Source organism: Sciurus carolinensis, chromosome 14 (assembly GCF_902686445.1).
Source record: "Sciurus carolinensis chromosome 14, mSciCar1.2, whole genome shotgun sequence".
NCBI classification, from domain to species: Eukaryota; Metazoa; Chordata; class Mammalia; order Rodentia; family Sciuridae; genus Sciurus; species Sciurus carolinensis.
In genome coordinates, this window is record NC_062226.1 from 10,199,269 (window position 1) to 10,226,920 (window position 27,652).

Sequence of the window (27,652 nt, forward strand, 5' to 3'; positions counted from 1 at the left end):
GGCAAGCCAGAACCTGGCGGCAGGTGGGCAGGAACAAATCTCAGGAAGGTAGGGGACAGTGACCTTGGTGAGTTACTGGGAGCCCCAGCGGGGGGCACACTCCAGTGTGCTGCTGCTGGGAGCCGGCGGATCCAGGGCTGCTCTTCTGTCACTTGGGGCTGCCAGTCGTGCCTCTTATCCAGTCTGGGGTTCCTGGGAGGATGTCCCCAGGTCAGGTGAGTTGGGGAGGGGCTTGCAGGAAAGCCCCCATGCACTCTCTAGAAACCTGGGGGGAAAGTGGCCCAGAATCGCCAAGATGGGGAGGGGTCTGGGAAGGAAGGCTGGGGGAAGACCTGGGTGGGAATCCTGGCTTGGGCCACCCTAGGCGGCCTCCTAATGACTTCTGAGCCTCAATTTCTCCATCCTTAGAACCCTGCATTACCCTGGGCTCCAGGGCTTTTAGGAGGGGCGGGAGGCACCATGAGGGATGCACAGCTAGCACCCTCCACTCCCCCGCACCCTTGTCTGAGTGGGCTGCTGGCTGAGGTGGGGAGTAGAAGCGGGAGCGTCGGGGGACCAGGCCAAGGTTGGGGGTTCGGAGGGTGGGGCCGAGGTGGAAGCGGCTCCGTTGCTACGAGCGGCCTTAGCAACGCACCCATTCAGCAGAGACAAAGGCGCTGTCACTTGAGCGCAGAGGCGCGCTGCGGCTCTTGTTCCCGCAGATGCGCTGCGCCCGCGAGTGCGGGTGGGGGCGGGGCCCGCGGGGCCCAGGCCCCGCCCCTCGGATCGCTGGGTGCCTTGCTCCCTCTCGACCCGCCTGCAGGGGGCGCTTCTGGCCCGTTTTGCAGACGGGGAAGCGGAACCTCCAAGAGGCTGAGCACAGCTGGAGAGTCATACAGAACTGGGTTCTCATGCGCCTGGCCTCACACCCATATGATTACGGCAGTGCCTCAGTTCTCCCATCTGTATGGCTGGACCTGCCTTCAGTCCTGCCTCTAGCTCTGCCTCTGACTTTGGCTAGGTGTTGCTCCTTTATATGCCTCAGTTTGCTCATCTGTGCAATGGGAGGAAAGCAGCAAAGCCACTTCCCAGGTCTCTGGATTAGAATCAGATGTCGGGCTTTGGCACGGCACTGGGCCCCAGGAAGAGCTCCCCAAACAGGCTTCTCACCCCTTGCTGGAAATAGTGTGTGCTAAGTGTGGTAGCCCTTGCCTATTATCCCAGGGACCTGGGAGGCTGAGGCAGAAGGATCACAAGTTCGAGGACAGCCTCAGAATTTAGAGAGTCCTAAACAACTTAGTGAGACACTGCCTCAAAATTTAAAATAGTGCTGAGGATGGGGGGATGTGACTCAGTGGTTAAGTGCCCTTGGGTTCAATCCCTAATATCAAAAAGAAAAAGAAAAAAGAAAAAAAGAAATAGCATGTGAGTATTGGTCTCTGTTTGTGAGACTGGAGGCTGAGAGGCTGGCAGGGGGAGTAGAGACAGCTCCCCTCGGGCCAGGCTGAGCTCCTGAAACTCCATCCTCACCCGAGCACGGACTTGCCCCTGCAGGCTCCCCTCTCCATGGCCTATCGGCAGTCTAACTGGGGAAACCCAGACCTTGGAGGGAAGCACTGTCCTTCACTGGGTTTGAAAGGACCCTCAGAGCAGGAGGCTGGGCACTGGGACTGGGGACTGGGGAGAGTGGACAGAGGAAGGCAGGTTTCTTGTTGCTCTGGGAAGGGTTCCTCCAACTTCACCCCTAAGTGACCCTCTCCTCAGGAGCCTCGCCTTGTCCCTGGCACAGCCCAGTGTCCTAAAGGAAGACTTTCAGAGACCAGCAAGGAATAGAGTGAGGGTAGGGCCCCTTAAAGAGTGGAGGGTGGTGTGGTTGCTTCTCTAATCACTTTCATCTGGCACAGTGGGGTGTGGGGGTGTCCAGGCCCAAAGGGGGTGGGGGAGCTCCCCAAGGTGGGCTATACCTGAAGCCTTGAATGCCGTCAGCTCCACAGCCTAAGGACAGAGGGGAACAGGGTGGCCCGGCTTCCTCCTCCCTTCCTCTGGGGAACCTCCCAAAACCTTGGTGACTCCTCCCGCCTCAACCCCAGTGGCCTTGGCCTTCAGTTCTGCCACTCACAGGCTGCAGCTCTCTGCTGCTCCAGGGCCCTTCAGCCCGGCAACTGAGGGACAGAACCCCAGGGGAAGCCCCCCGACACCACCCGACCCTACTCCCTGTGGCTTCTCCAACCCAGTCGGCCACACTTGCTGCCTCACCAGTCTCTCTGGTTCTGCAATAGAAGAGAAGGCTGTGGGGATTCCGGGGCCGCGGATCCCTGGTAGGGAAGAACATGGGATCAGTGGACTTTAGGGGCGGAAGCAGGAAGCCCTCTCTGCCCTGCTGCCCCAGGTGGGGTCCTCATTATCTAATACCCTACGAATCCCTCAAAGCTTTACTCAGATTAGTGACAAGGAAACCGAGACCCAAGGGGACACTGGAACCCTGGACCGGACTTGAGGTCATTTAACCCATGTCTTGCCTCAGGGCCCCAAGCGCATCCACTCACCTGTCTGCAGGAACCCCCGCCCCTGCCCCTGCACACACTCAGGTCACCCGGGCAAGTCCCACCCCGCCTCTGGCTGGGCCCCAGGCCCGGGGCCTCGCTGGGCACTGAGCTACACCCCAGCCCTGGACAAGCCATTTTAAAGCCGTTTCCCGCCCCACGTGTGCGGCTTTCCAGAGCCAGTCTGCGGTGGGCACTGTTCCGACCCAGCAGGGGGACCCCGAGGCACTGAGGCCGGACCTCTGAGAGCCACGTGTCTTCGCGGTGGGGTCCTGGCCACCTCCCAGGGACCTGGAGGCTGTGGGCTGGCAGGGCCCCGGCGGGTCCCACAGGAAATGGTGACAGCATCGGGCCCTGCCCGCCCCACGGTGAGCGCCGCCGCCTTCTTCTCGGTCACCCTCTGCAGGGCGCTCCGCACCTGTGGACAGGCGAGGTCAGGCCGAGACACTCACCTCCCCATTGGGCCTGCGTGTCGGGCGGAGGTCCCGCCCACCCCACCTCCCTGCAGCCCCCAACCTCGACTCACCTCCCCATTGTAGGCAGCATAGACCAGGAAGATGTACGGCCCCTGGGGACAGACCCAAAGTCACAGTGGCCACACCCTCGCCCCCGCCCCAGCCTGGCTTCCTGCCTCGTGGTCCCGGGTCACAGCAGAGACACAGACACAGAGGTTGAGCCCTGTCCCCACACTAGGGGCTGCTGTGGCATCTGTCTGTGGGAACCCCAAGGGCTTGCCTCACTCCACCCAGTCTGCAGCCTCTGTGGCTCCCTGCCGCCCGAGTGCCAAGGCCAAGCATCGGAGAGGGGCCAGGACTCCCTCCTTTCTGGCAAGAGGTGTTTTGTGTGAAGAGCCAGCACTATGGCTGGGCAAGCTGCTCCCCCTTCCCACAAGCGTGGGGCCCAGGAGGGTCTTGCGGCTCACAAAGCACCATCACTTTTGGGGTCTCACATGACCTCCATAGCAGCTCCACAGTGCAGGGTGGGGTGAGGGGCATTCATTCTTCCCATTTGATGGACAGGGACCCTCAGGCCCAGGGTTGGGGACAGAGGAATGGGTTCTAAGCTACCATGTGACCTAGCAGGTGGGACTGGAGTGTAGGACTTCCTCAGGGTCCTTGACAACATGGCAACAGCTCCTGCCCTGGGGCCAGGACAGGAGGACACAGGCAGGGGCCCGAACTGACAGACCTTCCAACCTCCAGGGCTGAAAGGCAGAGCCCAAGAGCTGCACTACTCCTCCTGTTCCTAGGCACAAGCTAAGACCATGCCACCACCCTCTAACTCCCAAGGCAGTTCCTGATGACACACAGCCCCCAAACCCAGCCTATGCCCACTCTGCAGCCTCTATGGAGGTAGGCACACCTTCCCGTCTCCCTTTTCCTCCTATCCATTCCTCCAGCCCCAAACAAAGGTATCTTTTTTTTCTTTTCTTTTCTTTTCTTTTTTTTTTTTCTTTGTACCAGGGATTGAACCCAGGGGGCTTAACCACTGAGCCACACCCCCAGCCCTTTTTATTTTTTATTTTGAGACAGAGTCTCCCTAAGTCTTTAAGGCCTCACTAAGTTGCTGAGGCTGTCTTTGAACCTCAGCCTCCAAGGTCACTGGGATTACAGGTGTGTGTCACACCTCCTAGCAGAAAGGCATGTTTGCAAGTGCCCACCCAGCTACACCAGCAACTGCCTAATGCACTCCATGGTTCCCAAGGACCCTTGTGACACAGTCTGAGCTCCTTATAACAGCTCTCGGGGGCCTGAGTGGTCTGGCCCTCCACGCTCTCCTGCCCCATTGTTCTCCAGCCTTCCCTCTCATGTCTCCCCCCATTTGATCCCGCCGTGATCTCCTGGCTTTAAATATTCTTTTCTCTCCACCTGGTGCAGCCAGCAGATCTTGGCTGAATCAACCGCTCCAGGAAGTGCCCGTTCTGCCTCCCAGGTGGGACTCCTCTGTCCCCCACTGGTCTCTTGGCCCCAATGGTACCACACTGTGTTTGTGTGGTTTTGGTCTCTATCTCTCCCTCAGGCTGAAAGCTGCACAGGTGGATTCCTTGACCCTGGTCACCACCATGTTCCCCATATGAGGGGAGGGAGGAGTCGTGGGCACAGGGAGGAGCTGGCTGAACAACCCAACAAAACAAATTAGCTCACGTTGGTGGGGCTTGGGCACGTACCAGGTACTGGGTTGCATGCTTTGCAAATGTTGCAGTTGGACCCAGGATGATTTTTGAAGTGGGTGGGGTTCTGACACCCTTTAGACAGGTGTAGAAACTAGGCCTGGGGGACTTTCCACCAGGGCAAGTGTGAGCTATAGCTGGTTATAGAGGGAAGACTTTGCTATCTGCCCACAAAACCCGGCACAGGAGGTAAAAAGGAAACAAAATGAGGCTGGACTGATTCTAGTCCCTCTAGACCTAGTGGTCCAGCCACTGTCCTGAGGGCAGATCCTGCCCACATTATGCCCAAGACAGAGAGAGGGAGAGGGCTGCAGGTGGGGTGGCAGGAGGAAGACAGCCAGTGGATGGCATGGGCAAGAGCGAGGCAAAGGCCAGGCCTGGGGAGAGAGGCAGGGGAGCAGGCCCCAGAGGACACAGCCCAGAGCTGAGCCTGGCCGGCCGACCAACAGCACCACACCCACAGAGAGGGAGAGGGAGGGAGGGCGCCACTCTGGGAGTTGTGTATGTCGAATCAGGCGCCTGGCTTGGCCCCCACGGACCCCTAGCAGCACCTGCTTTCTGTCCCCTCCCTCCCTACTGCCTGGCAGGTGGCCGAGCCACTAAGGCCCAGGGGAGAGGACAACCGGGGCTAGCGCCCCACCCCTCCGCCTCACCCCTCACCAACACGTCAGTTCCTCATCTGGATCATCATCTGCCTTCCCCAAATTTGAGTTCTACGGGAACAGTAGAAGGGCCCATGGTGCCAGGCACAGGGGCGGCCACCAGTGATCTCTGCGTGGATGGAGAAGGGCCTGGGACAGGGCGCCCCTCCCCAGGAGCTTGCCGGACTCATCTGTGGTCACCCCCAGTCTGCATGGGCCAGAGCCTGGAGGTACCTGGAAGGAATTGAGGCCCACGGCGACATACGCCCAGGCAGGGTTGAGGTGCACCAGAATGCCGACCAGCCAGGTTGGGCCCAGGATGGGCAGAAGGACCAGCACCGGCCTCACTGTGGCCCTGTGTCATGCGTGGGCACGTGTGACACATGAGCAAGCATGTGTGTGCACACGTGTGTGCTCACCTGCTCAGCACGCCTCACACCCGCACGGCCACACCCCCAACACAGACTCCGCCCACACCAGGCGCCAGCAGGCCTGTGCTGCCGGCTTTGTCCTGGCCTCCCTCCCTAAGCTGGGCCTCACCACACTTGTATTTTGATCTGCTGCCTCAGGCCAGGATGTGGGCTCAGCATGCGGGCACGGCGGCGGGCGCTGGACACGGTGACCATCACCACGCGGAACAGGATGCAGGTGTTGGCCTGGAGACCTGGCGTCAGTGGGTGAAGGGGTCCTCCCAGCCCACACACGCCACCCCCACGCCTCCCGCTCACCGTCAGCACGAGAAGCACCGGCCCCACGAAAGCCCAGATGGTGTCCGTGTGGACACTGAGCCAGCAGTGTCCGGCGGCCACGTAGTCACGGGGGCGTGTGGCCAGGGTGATGGCCACAATGACCACAGGCATGCCTGGGCAAAGCAGGAGTGGGCTCAGGCCACTTCCCCGCTCTTCTTTGTGGGATCCTGAGCTGCAGCCCACAGCCCTGGTAGCGGCTGTCCGGGGCACTGGGAGAGTGGGGAGCAGGGCTGGGGGCTGATACTGTTGGGGTGGCATTGGAGCCATGAGTATTTTGGGACTGGGAGCTGAGATTGGATGGAAGGCTCAAGGCTGGGAGTGGGTGTGGGTGGTGGGTTGGGGACAGCGCTGAGGTGAGGAACTGAGGTTGCTGAAGTGGAGGAGGATTAGGAGGAACTGGGGTGAGGCAGAGAACCCAGAAAACAGCTCTTATCAGAGACTGAGTGGTGCTGGATGCTGGGTGCTGGGTGGTGCTGGGTGCTTTGTGGTGGCAGGCACCAGGTGGTACTGGGCACGGGGTGGTACTGCGTGACAACAGGGGCTATGCGGGGAGAATCGAGCAAGAGTGGGGGTCTCACCCCAGCCTATGGCGTGGTAGAGCCTCATCCTGGGCGCTGGGCGCATGCTCACGGCCACCACCTTGTTCCACAGCAGCAGCCCCTCCACCAGCATCCAGGAGAATGCCACCAAAAAGAGAAAGTGCATTGCCACCGTGACAGCCACACACGCCACCTGTGGGAAGGGGGAGGGTGCCCTCTGAGGTCACCCCGGGTCCCTCGCTCATGCCTGGCATTGCGACCCAAACGGGTCAGCGGACGAGGTCTCCGGGCAGGCCGTGGCTCCACCACCCAGGAGCTTTCCTCCCTGGGCCAGCTTCTCCCCAGGGCAATGTAGCCAGGTGAAGATGGCAAGGGCAGGGGACAATCCAGAAAGGCCCTCAGTTGCTTCCCCGGGCCCCCAGAGCCTGCACGGCCACCTGCTGGTCGCCCACCTTGTTGTCCTTTGCCCACTCGCTGGCCATGAGGAAGCCCTCAGCAGAGGCCAGGGAGAAGGTGAGGTTCTTGTGGACTGTGGTCCTCTCTGACTTGGGGACCCTGGACAGGCAGAGGAGTTGGTAACAAGGACAGCACCACCAGTCCCCACACCCTCTCGGACCCCATCCTGCCGGGGTTCCCCCGAAGCTGAGCTAATGGAGGCTGAGAGGGCAGCTCGGCCAGGAGTTCACCATGCCCCAAGGGGAGACCTCCTACCAAGGTGGCTGGAACAAGTATGGCCTGAGGAGGGCCGTGCAGGCCCCTGACGGGTGAGGTGCCATGAGCTGTCCTCACCCAGCTGCCAGGAAGAGCAAGAAGGTGGTGGCAAGGGCGCAGAAGGACACGCCACAGCCCACAAATGACAGAGTCCTCAGAAGTGACTCCTCCTCGGGGTCTCTCTGGGGAGGGAGAGAAAGGACCCTGTTGCCACTCTGACCAAGACTAGACTTGGCCAGCGCCAGCACCAGCCTTCAAGGTCCAGGCTTGCACACAGTAGGCGCTTAAGTGAGCATTTGCCTATGCTCCTCTCCTGCTGGTTCTCGCCATAGCGGCCCCATCAGCCCCGCCCACTGCTTTGGCAGAGCACTGAGCGGGAAGCCGCTGATGTGCCCCGGGGAGGGGAGGGCTCCGCGGGGCAGAGGACTAGCGTGGGGAGCCACGGGAGGCTCATCAGAAACGGGCCGGAAGAAAATGCAGTCACGGCATTTGCAGGAAAATGAACTAGAGACCCTCATGTTACGCGAAATAAGTCCAAGTCAGAAGGCCGAGGGCCGTGCTTCCTCTCACACGCAGGAGCTAGAGAGGAAAGCGGGTCTCACGGAAATCAGCAGAGGAAAGGGACCGAGGGGTGTGGCGTGCTGGGAGTGACACTGGCCAAGTTGTGTAGTTCTAGTGAGTGTCTTGTCACGCACGGACACGTAACCACACACCCACCAGGAGGAACACCTGCAAGGCACCGATGGAAAAATGTGGGAAAAAAGACGCCGGGCTGCAGGTGGGCTGTTTATGACGTGGAGCAAGTCCACGCTCTGTTTTTACAGGAAAAAGTGTGTTTAATAATGTTTTTCTAGAGCATTCCCCAATGCTTCAAGTGAGCCCAGCCTTCCAGAGGCTCCAGCCCTGTCTAACTTGACCTCTTAGCAAAGTGACCTTGGAGTCCCTTTCCAGCTCCAGAGAGGCCGGCCTCTCCGGCCTCCTGACCTGTCCACACTGACACGCCTCCTGGCTCGTCTTGGCAGAGTCAAGGCCCCTGGCTTTCCCTCTGGCTCTTCATCTCTGAACACCAGACCCCACGGCCCCTCAGGCCCCCACAGGCCACCCCAACCTGTTACCCACCGGTGCCTCTCAGCACAGAGCGCCCATGCCCAGTGGTCCGGACTGTGGTCTTTGACGTGCTCCTCCCTCTGTGGTGCGGGGCTCCCTCCTCCCTGTGCTGGGCCCTCTCCCCTCTGCTCAGCCTGTAAGACCCTTCCAATGTCCCCACCCCTACACTCACCTGGATGTCGTACACCTGCAACAGGACAGCAAAGTTGGTGCTGTGGTTGCAGAAGCAGGCGGTAGAGTCCTGGAACAGGGTGAGCACCGAGCAGCCACTGGTGGCCCAGGAACCCCCTGTGTGTGGACTTGGGGGTGGGGAGGGAGCAGAGGGCTCCTGAGACCTGGCGGACATGGGGGCCTCAGGGAGCAGGCAGGGGAGAGCCTCCCAAGGCCTTGGGTCCAATGCTGCCCTGCCCCGCCTGGGGCCTCAGCTTCCTGCTGCCAAATGTGCTTAACCTTCTCAGGGATGATAGGAGGACAGGCTGAGACCAGTGATCACCCTAATGACCAAGCAGTTGGCATCGGTACCCATTCCCCTGGGTAAAGGCCCCGCAGGGGAGCTGGTGCTAATCCTCCTCTCTCCTCAGTGACCTAGGGCCCGCCTCAAGCCTGACACCCATTTCACAGAAGGGTCTCCTCCTCAGCAGCTCGGAGGCGAGCGTGGCCTCCTCACACACCTCCGACGACCGGGAGCTCACTACCCGCTGGGAAACACGTTCTCCCGCCCCGCTTGTCGGGGAGCTGGGTGGGGCCTGGAATTGCCCTGCGGGGCAGTCTGTGGAGCCCCAAACCACGCTTGAGTCCTGCCTCACTGGCAAGCAGAGTGGATGTCATTTTTTTTTTAAAGGCTGTAGTATTTTAAAAAACCTGGAAATGGAGACTCACCTGATACTGAAGTTCCAGAAAGCACAGACAGGCTCCACCAGCTTCTGAGGGAAGGCCTAGGGCGGGACACAGGGACCGGTGACACATGAGCACGGGTGGGGCACAGGGCAGACGTGCGGCAGGAGGGCGAGACCAGAAGGATGGGGGCGACGGCGGGCGCTGAGGACTGCCCAGTGTGGAGAAGGCACGGGTGTGGGCAGAAGGAAGGCGTGGCGGCCACCGCGGGGCGGGGGCAGCCAACACCGTGACCCTGCCCTCCCCGGTGCTCTGTGCCTGTCAGGTCAAGGGGTCTCCATTTCCTGAAGCAGAGAGATCTCCATGATTCATTGTTAAGGAAAAGTTGAACATGCTGCACCTGCGTGGCATGAGCCCCCTCGGGACAGAATTAAACTGTGTCCCGCGAAAACTCACAGCTAATCTCACAATGGTCAGATCTCCAGAGGATTGTAAGGAGCAGGTTAGTTCTTGTGAAATTAAATAAGGACAACAAAATAGGTTTTTTTTTTCTTTCTTTTTTTGCAGTACTGGAGATTGAACCCAGGGGTACTCTACCACTGAGCTACATCCTCAGCCTTTTTTATTTTATATTTCAAGACTGGATCTTGCTCAGTTGCTGAGGCTGTCCTTGAATTTGTATTCCTCCTGCCTCAGCCTCCCAGGTAGCTGGGATTCAGGCATGCACCACCACGCCCGGCAACAATATAGATTTTAGATGTCATTAAGCAATGAAGAGCTACCAGGCAGATGGTGGAACTAAGCAGTGAAGGCAGCCTGGGCTTAGGTTTGGGCTCTTTGTCCTGACTGGAAGGGTAACAGCAATGTCACCTCACTTGGTGTTTTGCCAAGCACTTTCAAGTTCTTTATTGTGTTTGATTGTCACAGCATCCTAGGAGATAGGATAAGAATATGTCATTACAGATGAGCTCAGAGAGGTGGCTTAGTTTGCTCCAGATCACACAGCAAGGAGCTGAGACTGGGCCTCTGCTTGATCAACTCCCCTTTTCCCCCTCAGTGATGATGGCTCCAGAGAACATACTGTTTCTTGGGTTGACTGAAGTCTCATCCTATGTATTCATTCATAGTACTTTTCCTGGGGCTCAGATTCTGTATCTGGGGCCAGGAACACAAATAAAGCCGGCCCTATACTTTAAAAAATGGGTTATTATTGCACCACTGATGGCATTTTCAAATGGTGTAAACTGAAATATAAATATAGGTGTACCCACAAAAGTCACAAAACTATTGGTGTCTTCTGCTCCCAAACCAGGAAGTAGTCACCAGAACACAAACCGATTCTGAGTGAAGATGTTTACAGGGTTGGGCAGGGCTAATCATAACAGAAACAACCCTGCAGAGTCCCTGGGAGCATGCTCAGGGGAGGATCATGTTCATTTTGGACCACTCCCAGGAGAAGAGAGCGGTTAGGGGTTCTGGACCCACAACAGCCCAGACCTCCACATGCTAGGATTGAGTAGTGACAGGATAGTGAGGGCCACCTGTGACTGAGACAATGCAGAAAACAGCTGCAGAGAAAGGAGAAAAAAAGCCACAACTGCTTGCATGGCTCAGTTGAAAGAGCAAGGATCTTGGTTTTGCAAAAGCAAAGAAATACTTGTAGTGGACCTTTTCACCAAGATGGCACCTAAAGTGGAGAAGGCAGCTCCTCCCCCTTGAAGACAAAGACAAAGTCACACTTCGAAGGCCAAGAAGGCGAGACATCCCTAGCCACAAAAAAAGAGCTGCACATCTTTTGGCAGCCCAAGACACTGCTGCTCCAGAGGCAGCTGACATCCTTGGAAGCAAGCTCCCCAGAGAAACGAGCTTGACCACGATGCCAGCATCTAGCTCCCCCGACCATTCCGTCTTCCGTGAGGACGATGGAGGACAGCAACATGCTTGTGCTCACTGTGAATGTCAAGGCCAGCAAGCGCCAGATGGAAGGCGAAGCTCTGTGACAAGGATGTGGCCAAGGTCAACATCAGGCTGGCCTGATGGAGAGCAGAAGGTGTATGTTCGACCGGCTCCTGATTATGAGATGCTTTGGATGTTGCCAATAAAATGAGGGTCATCTAAACCGAGTCCTTTGAGGATGGTGAGCAGGTACCAGAGGCAAGTTGGGTAGAAGTATAGGTAGATAGGAACACTAGGAAATCTAATGTTCTATGTAGCACAGTAAGGTACCTATGATTGACAACAACCATATTTCAAAATAGCTAGTAGACAGGGTTTTGAATGTTCCCAACACAAAGCAGTTATAACTGTTTGAGGTGCTGGATTTGCCAATTACCCTGATCTGATCATTACACATTAAATACTGAAATATCACACTGTATGTATCAAAATATCACACTGCACCCCATAGATATCTATAATTATTGTGTGTCAATTAAAAATAAAAATATCTTAAAAGTCCTTTGAAAATACAAACAAATTGGTGCACTTCTATCTGGGCTGGTCAGGAATGAAAATGAAAATATCACTATAGAAGCCATAGATGTTAAAAAGGTAAAAAGGAAATACATAAATACGTGTGTGTGTGTATGTATAAATAAATAAATATATATATATTTATATTTAGTTGTAGATGGACACAATATCTTTATTTTGTTTATTTTTTTATGTGGTGCTGAGGATTGAACCCAGTGCCTCACATGTGGTAGGTAAGTGCTCTACTGCTGAGTTACAATGCCAGCCCTAATAAGGAAATATTGTGAACAACTTTATGCTAGAAATTGGACAACCTAGATGAAGTTGACAAATTCTTTTAAAGGCACAAATTTTCAAACTATTTCAAGAAGACATAAAATACCCAAATAACCTATATTAGTTAAAGAAACAGATTTTATGACTTAAAGTCTTTCTGCAAAGAAAATGCCAAGCCCAGCTGACTTCACAGGTGAAGCCTATCAAATATTTACAGAGAACATTTTCCAGCTTATTTTATGGGGTCAGCAATAATCTTATATCAAAACCAGAGGGAGACATTACAGTAAACTAAAGAACACATTATTCATGAACATAATTCAAAAATAATTAAAAAATAATTCAAAAATCACTAACAAAACATTAGAACAATAATATATATGAATCCAACAATATATATGAAGGATAAAACACCATAACCAAGTGGAGTTGATCCAGGAATCCAAGATAAATTTAACATTTGAAAATCAATTGATGTAATTTAATGTATTAACATAATAAAAGAGAAAACCATAGCATCATGTCAATGTGGGAAAAGTATTTGACAAAATTCAAAAACATTCCTGATAAAAATTCTCAGCAAACCAGAAAAGCAGAGAAATTAATCTGATAAAGGACATCTATAAAACCCACAACTAACATCACACTTACATAGTGAAAGACTGGATGCTGTCTCTCTAGGATGGGGAATGAGACAAGGATGCCTGGTCTCACTACTGTTATTAACATTGAACTAGAAATTCTTGCCATTGCAATAGGGCAAGAAAAGGAAAAATGCCATGTATTGGAAAGGGGAAAACAAAACTATCTTCGCAAACAAACACAATTTTTTTTTAAATGTGTTTTAAAAAAAACACATTTTAGGGCTGGGGAGATAGCTCAGTTGGTAGAGTGCTTGCTTTGTAAGCACAAGGCCCTGGGTTCAATCCCTAGTACCGCAAAAAAAAGAAACAAACAAAAAAACACATTTTTTTTTTACTTTTTTTTTTTTTTAGTTGTAGGTGGACACAATACCTTTACTCTAATGTGGTGCTGAGGACTGAACATCTAGGTAAGTGAGCAATCAGATATGCAGAAAATTCTAATGACTCTAGAAGAGCTACTAGAAAGACAAAGTGAGTATAGCAAGGTTTCAGGGTATAATGTCATTGTGCCAAAAGCAATCGTATTGCTATATAGGAGTTTAATTAAAATTAAATTTTAATTTTAAAATTAAATTAATTTAAAATGAAATTCAATTAAGGAGGTGTAGCTCAGTTGTATTGCACTTGCCTAGCATACTCAAAGCTCCAGACTTGATCCCCAGTGCTGCACGATAAATAAATAAATAAATAAAATTGAATTAAGAAAACAATTCACATCTAAAACTATAAAACTGAAATACTTAGGGATGTATTTAACAAGGTATCTTCCAGAGCTGCATACTAGAAAGAGTGTATCAATTCTAAGAGAAATTTAACCTAAATAAATAGAGGGATAAGCCCTGCTCATGAATCAAAAGACTCATTACTAAGATGCCAGTTCTCTCAAATTGATAATATGGATTCAATGAAATCTCAGTCAAAATCCCAAAAGATTTTTCCATTGATACTGACAAACCGATTCTAAATTTATTTGAAAATGCAAAGATCCTGGGTTAGCCAAAGCAAATTTGAAAAAAAGGACTCATATTACCTGATTGTAATTTATGTACAGTCTCATTAATCAGGATAAAATGGGATTAGTGAAGGGACAGACATACAGTCAATGGAACAAAACAAGGAGCCCAGAACTAGATCTACACATATCTGGACAATCTATTTTCAACAAAGATGGCAAGATAATTCAAAAGGGGAAAGAAGCTTTTCAACAAATGGCATGGAACTGGATGTCCATATGGGAGACATGAATGTTGATCTTTAACTTACCTAAAAAACAGAAAATACCTGAAATACAGGACCTGCATGTGGAAGCTACAATGGTAAACTTCTTTGAAAATATCTTTGTGACCTCAGGATTGGCAATGATTTCTTAGAATACAAAAAGCATGTGCCATACAAGAAAAAAAAATAAAACCTGGATATATTGGACTTCCTCACAATTGAAAATTTATCTTCCAAAGACACTGTTAAGAAAAAGGAGCAGGCTGGGCGCAGTAGAGCACGTCTGTAATCCCAGTGGCTCAGGAGGCTGAGGCAGGAGGATCATATGTTCAAAGACAGCCTCAGTAATTTAGCAAGGCCCTAAGCAACTCAGTGAGACCTTATCTCTAAATAAAATACAAAAAAGGGCTGGGGGTGTGGCTCAGTGGTTTCAATCCCCAGTACAAAAAAAAAAAAAAGGTGGGGGGACAAACTGAATACTAGGAGAAATTATTCACAAAACTCATATCTGAAAAAAGATTTATATCCAGGATATATAAAGAAGCAAAAAATAATTGGGGAAAAAATTTGAACATACCTTAACAAAAGATAAATGAATACCCAACACATACATGAAAAGATGCTCAAGAGTTCTGGTCTTCAAGGAATTGCAATTTTAAAACACAATGAGATATCAATATATAACCACAAAAAAGGCTGATAAGCCAGGCACAGAAATCTTAGTGACTCGGGAGGCTGAGGCAGGAGGATTGCAAGTTTGAGGCCAGTCTGGGCAACTTAGCAAGATCCTGTCTCAAAATAAAAAATAAAAAGGGTTAGGATCTGACTCAATGGTAAGGCACCCCTGGGTTCAACCCCCAGTACCACTAAAAGAAGAAAGGAAGAGTTAATAAAAGACCAAGAAGATGTTAGTGAAGATGTGGAACAAACAGAACTCTAATATATTGCTGATGGGGAGGTAAATGGTGTGAATGCTCGGGAAAACAGGTCGACAGTCTCTTAGAAGGTTAAAATATACTTACCATGCAACACAGCAAGCTTGCTTTCTAGAATGTACCCAATAGAAAGAAATCTAATGTTCACAAAAAAGACTTGCATATGAGTCCTGATAGCAGATGTACTGATGAAAGCCCAAACTGAAAACAACTAACAGCCCCATCAAAAGGTAAATGGAAAAACGAATGTTGATACTCCAATGCAATGGAATACTACTTAGCAGTTAAAAGGATGAACCACTGAAATGTGCAAAACGTGGGTGCTTCCTAGCCCACCTGCTGAGCAAGAGGAGGCAGACCTCAGTGCCTACAGTGATTGCATTGTATGAAGCTCTAGCAAAGGCAGACATGATCCAGGGTCACAGAAAGCAGAGCAGTGACATCCTGGTATGGAAAATTGACAGGTGAGAGAGAGGCACAAAGAAGCCTTTTGGGAAGGCAGAAATGCTGTACCTGGACTGGGGCAGTGGTACGTGGGAACATGCACGGGTCAAAGCTTGTCAGATTGTACACTCTATACCGTTGAGCCTCTCTATCCTCAGATTCCACAACCACAGATTCAACCAACTGTGTACTGAAAATATTTTTTAATTGCATCTGTACTAAACAAACACAGATTTTCCTTGTCATTATTCCCTAAACTATACACTACAGTAACATTTATATAGCAGTGACATTGTATTAGGTATTACAAATAATCTAGAAGTGATTTAAAGTATATAGGGGGATTTGTGTAGGTTCTTGTAACTATTATTTCTTTTTATTGAAGCGGCTTGAGCATCCTTGGATTTTGATACATCTTTGAGGGGGTCATAGAACCAATTCCTCGTGGATACCAAGGGATGACAGACACTTTAATCAAATGGATTATGTAAAAGTCTTGGAAGGATATACAAAAACAGTGGTGAACTGTGCAATGTGTGTGTCCAGAATTACTGTGGGGAGATGTAAACTTTCTCTGAAATATTCTGATATTTCAAAAGGGAGGAGGAGGAGTCTGGGAATTACACGTGATGAAATGGAGATCTTTCTGTGTCCGTTTATAGAGAAATACCTCGTTCTTTATGTAACACCAGCTAACTGGTCCCTTGGGCAGCTCTCAGGAGCTTTCCAAGCAGTGCACTACAGAGAGACCTGTTCCCTGTGATGCTGGGTGGAACCCAGGGCGAGCAAGCACCCTGCTGCTGAGCTGCACCCCCTACCTGGGTTTGTTTTCATGCCCATGCTGCGTGCTGCAGGGAAGACCCTGAACATCCCTGTGCACATGCTTCAGTGGTGACCAGTGTGACTTTGCTCTTTGAGTTACACAGCCCTAGAATGAAACCCTACCTGCCATTTAAAGCTGAGGCCGATCACATGGCCTCTCCCAAGGGCCACAGGAAGTCAGTGCTGCTTATTAGAGGTGGCTGCTGGGTAGAAAGCCCCACCAAACATGGCTTCCCTTCCCGTTCCCTTGAGGACAACGGGGATCGCTCCCAGGGGAATGTTTCTTGGGCATGTCTAAACCTTGATTGTTCGAGGAACAAATACTGGGGAACTGGGGTGGTGAACCAGGACAAGTGTGCCTCAGTGGCTGTTTCCCAGAAGTATCCCCCAGTACCTGGGCCTGGTGCCGCAGGTGAAAGGTCACGGCTGTGCTGACCTCCCCGGCAGCATCCCACACCTCAGAGGAGAGGATGGCTGACCCCACCTGTGTGCTCAGGAACCTGTGGGAGAAAGGGAGCCTTTAAGGGTGGTTGTAGTAGGGAAAGATGATGCCCAGCTGGGTGTCCCAACATCTAGAAAACCCTATGCTGGAACTTGGGGTGTTGGGTTCCAGTCCTCCCTGGGAACTTGTAGGTGAGCCCTGTTCCCTCCCTGAGTCTCAACACAGAAGACAGGACCACAAATATGGGGTGAGCCATGTTCCACCAGCTTTCCCTTCAGCAGACCCAGAAGGGTGGGGGCAGGGAGGGGACCCTGGCCTGCCGAGATTTGTCCACCAGAAGGGGGCTTGGGAGAGGGTGGGGGACTGGTCTCCCCAGTGACCAAGGGGGAGCAAGGCCCTTGGCAGCATGCTGGGCGGGGCCACTCACCTCTGCATCCTGTCAGCTTCCTCTGAGCTGTCAGAAGCCTGGGGCTCTAGGACACGTGCCCCCAGGACATACTGGAAGACACTAGAGGTGAACCAGCTGTGGATCACGGTGACTCCGGAGAGGCCTGGCTGAGTGGGAGGGGCACCCAGGCCCGGCCCCGTGACTGAGCAAGCACTGGCTGGCTCTGAGGGTAGGGCTCTCCCTTCTTTACAGATAGCCTTAGTTTTAAGGCTCAGAGGGGTGAATGCATTCCCTAAGATCACAAGGCTAACAAGTGACAGACTTCCAACCAGCCATAGCCATGCACCTAGCCTCACAGCTCCAAACCCCTTTGTCCCTTGCCTTAATCTCTGCCCTCTGTGGGACTAAGGACTGGTAGGGGGCTTCCTCTACCACCCACCTCTGAGAAAAGGAGTGTGGGGTCAGTGGAGGAGACTCATTTGACACTACAATGTGGTAGATGCTTTCACCCTCATAACAACCCACCAGGCGAGAACTACACCCCCAGCCCTTTTTATTTTTTATTTTGAGTCAGAGTCTCACCAAGTTTTCCAGACTGGCCTCAAACCTGCGATCCTCTTGCCTAGCCTCCTGAGTCACTGGGGTTACAGGTGTGCGCCACCACATACCCAGCTAATAGGGCCATTTTGCAGATGAGGGAATGGAGTCACCACAAGATAAGTCATTCAAAGTAGCATGGCTAACAATGTCAGAGCTGAGGTCTGATCGGATCCCAGCAGGACCCAGCCACCCCTTGTCCCTACCCACCTTTCCGGAGGAGCTGTCTCACTTCACTTGCGGGGATGTGGATGTGGCCGGGCCCCTCTGGATGCCCACCAGGCATTGTGAATATATAGCCCCGAGCACTGGCCTCCCTCAAACGTAGGCTCTGCACCTCCAGGCCTAGGATCAGATGGGGCTGGTGGCTGGCCCCATGGGAGTGAGGTCGTTCTGACGAGCAGCCCAGCTGCAGGGTCAGCTCGGCCCCTCCCTGCCACCATTCCTGCTCAGAGAGGCTTGGTCACTTGCCCCCGGCAAATCTGACTTCTCTGAGTGCAGGAGACAGGGTCACTGAGAAGGCAGGGTTTGCTGGGAGAGCCACCACAAGACAGTGGGCACTTGAAAGACAAGTTTGTGCCTGAAGGTCCACTCTAGGTGTGCCCCCACTCAATCGACTCTCAGACTGTGTCCCTGGGTCTGACCCTGATGCAGAGGCGGCTCGGAAACAGCCCTGACACCCAGGAAGTATCAGGCAGAGGGGGACAATCTTATAATTACCACAAATGCAAGGAGAGACAGGTTCAAGATGCTGGGGTAACTGAGGAGGGAGGAGTTGCCAGGAGAGCACTCAAGCTAGGGGGGCTTCCTAGAGGAGATGATGCTCAAGCTGGGTTCTGAAGAATGTATAGGAGTTTTCTGGGAGAAAATGCATTTAGGATGGAGGACGAAGTGTGGCAAAGGCAAAAACAGAATGGAGCGTCTGTAGCACAGACAACTCCCAGGGAGCAGGCTGAGGAGGGACGCCTGAGCCCCGTGGTGGTGGGGGGTGGGTGGCAGGCTCACCCGCATTGACGCGCTGGATGTACATTTGGGGCTGCTCAGAGGTCAGTGTGGTGCTCAGCAGGGGCGCCAGGCGCTGCAGGCTCGCTACCAGGGCCATAGGTCCACCGACCACCTGGTAGGAAGCCACGGCTCAGTTCCTTCTCACACTCCACACCCACTGCCACCACCCCTGATCCTGGGTTAACAGGCTCAATGTTCTGAGAGGTGGGCCTGCCACTCTCAGAGAGGGGCGAGAGCAGAAGAGGGAGGCGGGAATTCACATTGACGGGACACCTACTCTGGGCACGTCACTTGACCCACCCGTAACTCCTCTCCATTGCCTGAGCAAGACAGGAGAGAGAACCCCCATTTTCTGGGGTGGAAATGAGATTCAGCATCCAGTTCTTCTCCATCTACCCCAGTGCCTCAGACCCCAAGTGAAAGGTGGGTTTGCATGCTCCCCAGAATGGGCTTCTCATTATATGTCCAGGTGACTCATTCTGTGGAGCCAGCCTCCTGGGTCATGCCATCTCCACTCTAACCCACACCCTGGTCCCAATTTTGTCCTCTGAGGCCACGGGGACCATGTCTGCTCCTATAGCCCCAGAGACTGGCAGGCAACGTCCATGAGCTCTTGTTTCTTCCCTTCTCTGGGTCAATCACTCCCAGGTCTATGGCCATTTTTGCCAGGATGAGGGTCCATCGGTCTTTCCAACTGGATGGCATTTCCTTTTCTCCCAAGTGTCTGCTGTTGCCGCAGACAAGATGGGCGGATTAATCAGCCAATCAGCCTAGAGAACCTGTTACCTGGGGCGGTAAGCAGATTCTTGGATATGGGGAAGGCCCTTATTGATCAGTGGCTCTTAATCATTTTAATATGAACACTGTTGTTCAAATGGAAGTTCAGCTTATAAAATAGACAAAAAAAGAGGAGCTTCTCCCAAGGGATGGAGAGATGGAGCCTAAAAATGGGTGCCTGTTTGAGCCCAAGACCACACAACAACCCGCTAGCAAGGACAGAACCAGAGCCCAGGCCTCTGGCCCTGCAGCCTCACCTCACTGATGGACAGCCACGCACCAGCCAACTGCTCCTCCAGGATCTGGCTGGCCACAGACATGACGCCCTGGCCCAGCTGCTGCCAGGGCCCTGCCAAGGGCTCCGGCTCCCCAGCCCCGAGGGCTGTCACCCTCTTCAGGAAGTGCAGGACAGCCAGCAGTGCAGCTGGCCCCAGTGGAGTTGTCTCCTTGGCCAGGACTCCCTCCAGAATGCCCAGGAACCTGACGGCCTCGTCCAGGGTCAGGGTCTTGGGGGCTTCAGAGAGGGGGTCTGGGAAGAGCTGTGGTTAGAGACGACAGTGACTGCCTGGCTGTCACAAGAGGATCCCTGAGGGGCCACGCTTGGGCTTTTCCAGGGTCTTTTTGGTGGGTGCAGTTCTAACTTGTCACAAGCTTTGAGCTTCAAAGGCTATGGAATAGGGAGCATGAGTAGTCTTAATTCTACAGAACATCAAGTGGTTGTCCCCTTATAGGTGAAGGTACCCACAGTACCCACGGACTCTCCAGCCTCCTGGGAGAAGGCTCACCACGAGAGTGTTGGCCAAAGCGTTGACTTTGCTGATAACATCCTGGCCCCCGCCACAAATGGACATCCTGCAGCTGCTGATAGGTCTCTACAAAGGGGCAGATGCCAGGCTGGGCTCTGGGCAACTCCCCTGCCCAGAGGTGCCAGCCTGCTCAATGACCCCCACCCAGGGAAGAAAGAGGAGATCCACAGCTGTGTCTAGAGCCTTACACACTGTGTGCTAGGTGGGGAAACTGAGGCAAAGAATGGTAAAAATCTTTGCCTAAGGTCACACAACTGGTATTCATCCTCAGGTCTGTCTGATCCCACTGTCCTGTAGTCTAGACAGGAGGAGGTCCTGAAGCTCAGGGAATCCCAGACTTTGTCAATCATTAGCTCCACTTTGTCAATCACTTTGTCTCCACTGGCTTCGAGAACCCAGGGGCATAGTTAGGGCGCACCTGTCCTGTAGCAGCAGAGGAAGAGCTGCGGCTGCAAGCAGAGCTCCGAGCTCTCCGTGAGGGATCCTGGGTTCCACGCGGGGCACTCCTCTGAGGGCACTGGCCGGGGTAGGGAAGGTGTCAAAACCATATCCTAGCTCCCTACAGTCATGTGACCCACCACCAGTGCGGCCCTCAAAGGCGCCTGCTCACTGGACCCGGAACCAGGACACTCTGCTCCGGGGTTAAGGGGCAATGTGAGACCTGGGAGAGGGGCCCTGCAGCCAGCAGCAGGTGAACCCACACAATCCGGCTACTGGGACTCGGCGGGTGTCCAAGGCGCAGGAGGGCGTGGCCAGAGTTGAGCCAGGGCGGGGTTGGCAAAGGGTGAACTGGGTCAGGCGATCAGAAGGGCAGGATCCGAGTTAGGGGGCGGGCCCAGAACTAGCCCGGGGGCGGGGAGTCGAGCCAACAGGAGGGGCGGGGCCGTCCGTACCCGGACAGGGAAGGCGTACTGGCACCGCTGGCAGCAGTGAGGGTGTAATGTCCAGGGAGCCAGGGTCCCAGACGAAGAGCAGGCCGCCAGGAGGTGGATCACAGGCCCGTGCCCGGTGCAGTTGCGCGGGGCTCAGTGCCCGCGCCCACAGGTGGAAATCGGTGAGGTTGCCGCTGAAGGCGTCATGTGCCGAGAAGCCGCCGCCTGGGGAGTCCTGATCCTGGCCCAGCACCAGGATGCCGCCGGGCGGCACCGGGTGACCCGCGCCCAGTCCCCACGCCGCGGCGCGCCGCCGCCCGTCAGCAAACAGCGCCCAGCGCCCTCCGCGCTGCTCCCATGTGGCGCACAGGTGGTGCCAGCGGCCATCAGCGCGGAAGGCTGCGAGAAATGGGGCGTGGTGCCCGCGCACCACCAGCGCCGCCCGCACAGCGCCGCCGGGCTCGGCGAAGGCTCGCAGCTGCAGCGCGTTGGCCAGCGCAGGGGCGGCGAGGGAAAAGATCGCGGCCACTTCGGGCGAGTTGCTGTCCCATTGTAAGTGTGCGCACGCCGTCAGCGCCTCCAGAGCTGGCAGAAGCGTCCGCAGTCGCGCCGCCTTGTCCGCGGTCCTTTCTCTGAACACCAGCGCTGCTGTGGTGCGCTTGCCTGAGGGGTGGACGCGAGGGCTGAGACCTCAATTTCCCCAGCCGCCCACAGGCTCATGCCTGTCACTGCCTTTTGGCGCAGCTGCGGGGCCCTTCATGGGATTCGGGATGCCTCCCACCTCCGGAAGAAAGAAATGGGAGTTCTAACTGTCCTGCCCGGGGTCAACCCCTACTTCCAGTTCACAGCAAGGAAATCTGGAGATGCAACGGGATGTTACTCCAAGTTCATTTCACAAGTATTGTTACTGTGAGCTCCTATCTTTGAATGTCGCCAAAGCACTATTCCCCTCCCTGGGGCCCTGGACCGCACTCACGCCTCCGAGGGGGTCTCCGCAGGGAGGCTTCTCTTTGGTTCACCCAGACCGGGTCACGCAGCCGCGAAGCAAGAACCCCATCTACCGGCCCCATTACCAGGTGGCCAAATCGCTGCTCACAAGACTCTTGGGCTTGCCACCAGCTCAGCGGCTGCCCTGGAAACTTGCACACCTCATCTGCAGTCTTCACCACCTCGCCAGGGGCCAGTGGGGCTGGAAGGGGAGAGGAAAGAAGGGTGAGAATATTGTGTGGGCATCTCACCCTTTTGGGAATGGGTAGGTTGAAGGACACCGGGGTAAGAGTCTTTCTGGCCTGGATGGGGCTGGTCCCTGGCCATGCTCTATGACCTGTGAGTGTCATTCCTCTGCAAATCTCTAAATCTATATGGCGGGAAGGAGATGGACAGGAGTGAAGCATTCGGCCCAATTCCTGGGGTGGGGTGAGGTAGAACTAAGTACCCTCTACTCCCTTCCTTGGAGTTCCGGGCCAGTGCACCACTTGGAGCATGGGCTGGCTGAGCTGGGGGAGGAGATTCAGGGGGGTGATCTCTCTTACCAACCTGCCACCCAGGGGTGACTTGATTCACCTGGGGAGTTGGAGGGTGTCCCAGAGAGAGTCCTGATCTGAGAGAGAAGACAGGTGAGAGCTGGAACAGCCTCCCCATCACCCCCACACACACACACTGCCTGTGTGCAATGCCTCCTGTGGACTTCAGGGGTGCAGTGGAAGCTGCAGGCTGTGCTGTTGGTCTTGGGCAGGGTGCTTCACTGCCCTGAGCCTTTTCCCCTTTCGAGGCATCACACCTAGTGGGTGCTTATGTATCTCTCTCTCTCTCTCTCTCTCTCTCTCTCTCTCTCTCTCTCTCTCTCCTCTCTCTGTGTGTGTGTGTGAGAGAGAGAGAGAACGGGAATTACCTTGCACATGCTAGGCAAGTGCTCTACTATGGAGCCATGCTGCCAGCCCTAGTGGGTGTTTTTATTTTATTTCTATGCCAGGGGCTTATCTTGTGTAACCTTTACAGTGACCTCATGGTGTGCAACCCTAGCAGCTTTGGGTCTCCTTTGACCTCCTGCCCCAAACTCCCCTCCCCACAGAAGCTCAAATACCAGAAGATAGAGCAGGCAGTAACACCAGGGGGCCATTCTGGATCCAGTAGGGACAGAGAGACAGTTGGGGTCACAGACCTGGCCAATGTGGACTGAGAAAGGAAAATCAAAACAAAACACAACACAACACAAATGAAAGCTCAGCGCTCTCTGCCTTGCCACTCCCTGGCTCTTGCAGGTCAGGGTGCCCTTTGTTTGGTTCCCAGACCCCACTGGGCTGGGAGCCAACCAGTGAGACTGAAGCCCATCCACTAGGGATGACATTTGCTTGCACAAAGGGATGGTCTCCAGGAGCCTCCTCAGGAAGGAAACTGGTGACCGTAGCCCTGGTGAACTGGGGAGGGCAGCAGCAAGCCACTGGCCAGAGAGGGGTAGAATCAGCTCAGGGGTCCTGCAGGGGAAAGCAGGAGCTCAGGAACCTGTGCTCTTGGGGGTTTCCAGTTCGACATTCAAAGCATCCCCCACATGACCCCCTTTCTACTTGCTCCCCAAAATGCATCCTTTCTCCAGACCTTTGTGGCCCTGCCCCCACATGTGGACTCCCACTCTCTCAGCAGCACCTCCTTCAAGATCAGGGCTCAGTCGCCTCATCCAGCCAGATCCCCTAATCATGGGTGATTCAGGAGTCACTCCTGGCAAGTTGGGGATTCTGCAGGGGAAAAGAGCCTCCTGGGTCTCTGCCCCAGTCCTGGCCATGCACAAATGGGTCTCAGAAAACAGTCCTGCCAGCTGGCCTCATGCACCCTGGGGGCCTGGAGCCATCACCAATGACATCGCATACCTTCTCTTCTCTTCCAGAGAAAGTCTATAACATGGAAATCAAATGTGCCTTAGCGCAGGAGGACTTGAAGGCTCACGTTTTTGGGGCTCTGAAAAGCAGCAATTTTTTGTCACTTTCCCTGCTATTAAATCGCATCTGCATCCTCCTGTCCCTGGCCACAGCCCCAGGGAGGGCGGGAGTGCAGGAGTGCGGCCGGTGCCTCGCCTGCGCTGGGCACGTCGTGGCGGCTCGGAGATGCCGACTCCTAGCTTCACCCTGGATTTTGCCCCCTCCAGCCCACCTCGCGCCGCCCTCTTTGCTCACCACGGACTGACCCCGGAGAGAGAGATGCGAAATCTGGCCACCGCTGCGCGTCCCCTCTGCAAAAGGCCTTTGGAGAAGCCTCCTAGGCGGTGGCCTGGGGCAGGGGCCTCCCTCACCCGTTGGTTCCCCCGCAGGTCCCAGCCCTGGCTCTCACCCGCTTCGCCTGGCGCCAGGGCCCTTCGCGGTCTGCGAGGTGTGTGCGCTGGCTCCCGCCTCGCCGCCCTCCAGTCCCCGGCTGGCGGGGCGGTGCTGGCAGACCCCGCCCCTCGGCCCCAGCAGGAGAACCGCCCTCCGGGTGGGCCTGGGGGGACACCTTCAGTCTTTAGATGCGGCCTGTTGTCGCTACCTCCCCCAACACACAAAGTCACTGGATTAGAAACAGCCACCTTGTGAAACTTGGGTCCAAAATAAACTCAGGGCCATTGGCAGGGCCTTGTCTGGAGAGCCTTCATCAGGCCGTTCAAAACCTAAGGCAGGGAAGGGAGAGGGCCCTGGGCTGCGGAGGGAACGCAGCCCGAGGGTGCAGAGGGAAGCCGAGCGCTTGGGGGATCTGGGCGCACCCTGGCTGACCTCTGGCAGAGATTCCCAGCTGGGAAGGAACTCAGGATGGGTGGCCCAGGGCCTGCCAAAGCTTTGGGGTCACACGGCTCCAAGTTCATATTGTCTCTGACTTGAGGCACTGCTACCTAGTTTCTCAGAGCCTCAGTTTTCCATCTGTTACATGTGGATGAGAAATGGAGTATATCCCCTGGGTTTGCTGTGAGATCGAAATGACATCAACCTCATTCACAAAGCCCATCTTTTGTACCATGAGGTGCCAGGCACACAGACCATTCAACAATTCAGCATTCTGGTCAAAACTTCACGTTAAAAAACAAAAGACAAAACAAAACAAATATATATATATATATATATATATATATATGTTATTAATGTTATTGATGGACCTCTATTTTTTATTCATTTACTTATATGCAGTGCTGAGATCAAATCCAGAGCCGCTCTACCACTGAGCAACAACCCCAGCCCCCAAACTTAACATTTTTAGTGTAGCGTGCTGGTACCACAATTGTCGATTTTTTCTTTTTCTTTTTTTCCTTTTCTTTCTTTCTTTCTTTTCGTGTGTTAAAATACTAGGACAAGGGGCTGGGGCTGTAGCTCAGTAATAGAACACTTGTCTAGCATGTGTGAGGCACTGGGTTCGATTCTCAGCACTGCATTAAAAAACAAAACAAAAACAAAGGTATTGAGTTCACCTACAACTAAGAAAAAAATTAGAAAAAATACATAGGACATTAAATTTGCCATCTTCTGATGGTTTATTCTTAAAAGAAGAAAGGGGCTCAAAGTGAGGTGTGTATTGGTGTTCAGTGTGCTAGTTTTTCAGCTTTTCTCTGGGATTGAGAATTTTCAAAATAAAAATTAGGGGATAATGGGTCCCGATGTGGGGCAGGTCTCTGAGCATTTCACAGCTTTCTGGGTCCGCAGAATGAATGCAGGACTTGGTTCTCCTGTTTGTGACCTACTCACCTCACACAAAGTTCAAGTTTCCAGAACCAGTGAGAAGGGCAGATATGGTTTGAGGTTCCCCAAAAGTTCGTATTGAAGTACAAATGTCCTTTGTGAAGTACTAAGAGTGGATGTTTAGTCCAACCATGTGTTCAGAGCGGAGGTGATTAGGGTTAGATAAAGTCAAGGGGTGGAGCCCTGACAAGGGCATCCTGGTGGTTTGTAAGAGGGAGACCAGAGGCACACACTCATGCCCCTATCTCTCTCTATGTGATGCCCTATGCCTCCTTGGGAATCTGCCAGCAGGAGGACCATTGCCAGGTGAGGTTGCTTGACTGTGGACCTCCAGAACTTGAGCCAAAAGGAACCACTTTTCTTTACGAAGTACACTGCCTCAGGTATTTCATCACAGTAATGCAAAATAGATACACCGCACTTGCCCTATCTCATTCAAGGCAGGGATTCTTGAGAGTCCATTTGACAGATGTGCAAACTGAGTCCAGAGAGCGACCAGGATTCACAAAGGTCACACAGCAAGGACAGGGTGTACTCCAGATCTTTTCTACACACTGCTCTTTCCCCTAGGGCTGGGGCAGCGTTTCAATCAACCTCGTTGGCAGTCTCCCTCGATGCCCTCTGGGCTTGCCTGCTGGCCCCCTCCCAAAGCTCTCCCTGGAGCCTCAGCAACAACCTTTGCATTCTCAGCAGGGCCCCTGTCCTGTCCCCCAGCCCAGCTTCTCCCCTCCCTGGGTCACATTTCACAGGCATTTCTCCTGGAGATGGACAAATACCGTTGTGGGGGCACATGTTCCTCAATTTGAGGCCCCTCCTGGGCAGCCGGGGTGGGCTTTGGGTGTGGTCTGCCTTAATCTGTCCTCCCCAGAGCCCACGCACTGTCCAGCTGCCAGCTGAGGGCCATCCATCGGCTTTATGGTGGGCAGCTCTGACAGGCCACTTGTCTCCACAGACAGGACCTGTAGGCTGTGGGGGACCGATAGCCACTGGCCTCCTCACACTCTTTGTCTGGGAGGAGGGTGGGGAGTGGAGAGGGCAGCCAGGCCCCAGGGGAGCCGGGAGGGTGGACTGAGGACACTTTGGTCCTCATCCCCAGGCCCTGGCCCTGTCTCAGTCCCTCAGTCAAACATCTCACAGTCCAGAGCCAGAAATTTCGAAACGGGAGCCCACAGTTCAGATGTTTCCTCCTTGGGGCCACCACAGTCCCCACGGAATGGAGCCTTGGCCATCAACCAGAGGTTATGTGGCTTGGGCAAGTCTCAATTCTGTTTCTTCCAGGAATGTGGAGAATCATCTTCCTCTTCTGGCAAAAAGGAGGGCTGTGAGAAGAGACTCCTGAGTGTTGGGGTCACTGCCATCTTTCTCTATAGACACAGTGGAGCCCCCCACCCCACATGCTTAGTCCTGGGCCTTGAGTACCTAGGATGGACCCAGAGCCAGCCCTGCCTCCCCTCTCACCTGCTCCGACACCTCTCCCACGAAGCAGTCACAGAACGCGCTCTCAAATTTCCACCTGATTCTGTTCCTCCCCTGCTCAAAACCTTTCATGACTCCCTAGTACCTCCTGGAGAGGTCTCACCTTCCTCCGATGGCTAACATGATCCACCCCTGCCCTCACTCCTTCAATGGGCCTCTTTCCCTTCCCCTCTAGCCAGAGCGAAGATCCTCTGGCCTCGCCTCTGGGCCTTTGAAGGTGCTCCCCTCTGCTCAGGAAGTCGGGGGCCTTCAAGTCTTTTCCAGTTCTTTTCTACTCATCCTTCCGGTCTCAGCTTAGACCTTCTAGGATGCTTTCCCTGAACTCTACACTGAGTTCAGGGACCCCTGATTCCTACGAATACCAGAGAGCCGTCTCCTGGCCCTGTGCACCTGCAGCATCCAGGCTGAGCTTAACAGAGTCACTTTGTGTTTGTTGAGGGACTGAAGAAGATAGAGCAGACCTAGGTGACCTCAGACAGAGACAGCGTGGCTCTAAGGTTTGATTATGTATTTG

At 53.8% G+C, this 27,652-nt stretch overlaps 1 protein-coding gene across 1 annotated transcript; it reads right to left on the reverse strand.

Moving 5' to 3' along the window:
- Nucleotides 1-27,210, reverse strand: Adgrd2 (adhesion G protein-coupled receptor D2). Its single transcript, XM_047525472.1, is given in 25 exon segments — nucleotides 1-192; nucleotides 1,944-1,974; nucleotides 2,236-2,294; nucleotides 2,763-2,940; nucleotides 3,049-3,090; nucleotides 5,568-5,688; nucleotides 5,874-5,989; nucleotides 6,062-6,195; nucleotides 6,661-6,814; nucleotides 7,074-7,176; nucleotides 7,411-7,514; nucleotides 8,612-8,738; nucleotides 9,319-9,374; nucleotides 16,479-16,584; nucleotides 16,954-17,077; nucleotides 17,722-17,856; nucleotides 18,517-18,628; nucleotides 19,551-19,832; nucleotides 20,079-20,129; nucleotides 20,131-20,165; nucleotides 20,518-20,616; nucleotides 20,993-21,634; nucleotides 21,948-22,160; nucleotides 22,508-22,634; nucleotides 27,121-27,210. Coding segments are annotated over 25 exon segments (3,285 nt in total). The 3' UTR covers nucleotides 1-148.
- Nucleotides 27,211-27,652: the final 442 nt, after the last annotated feature.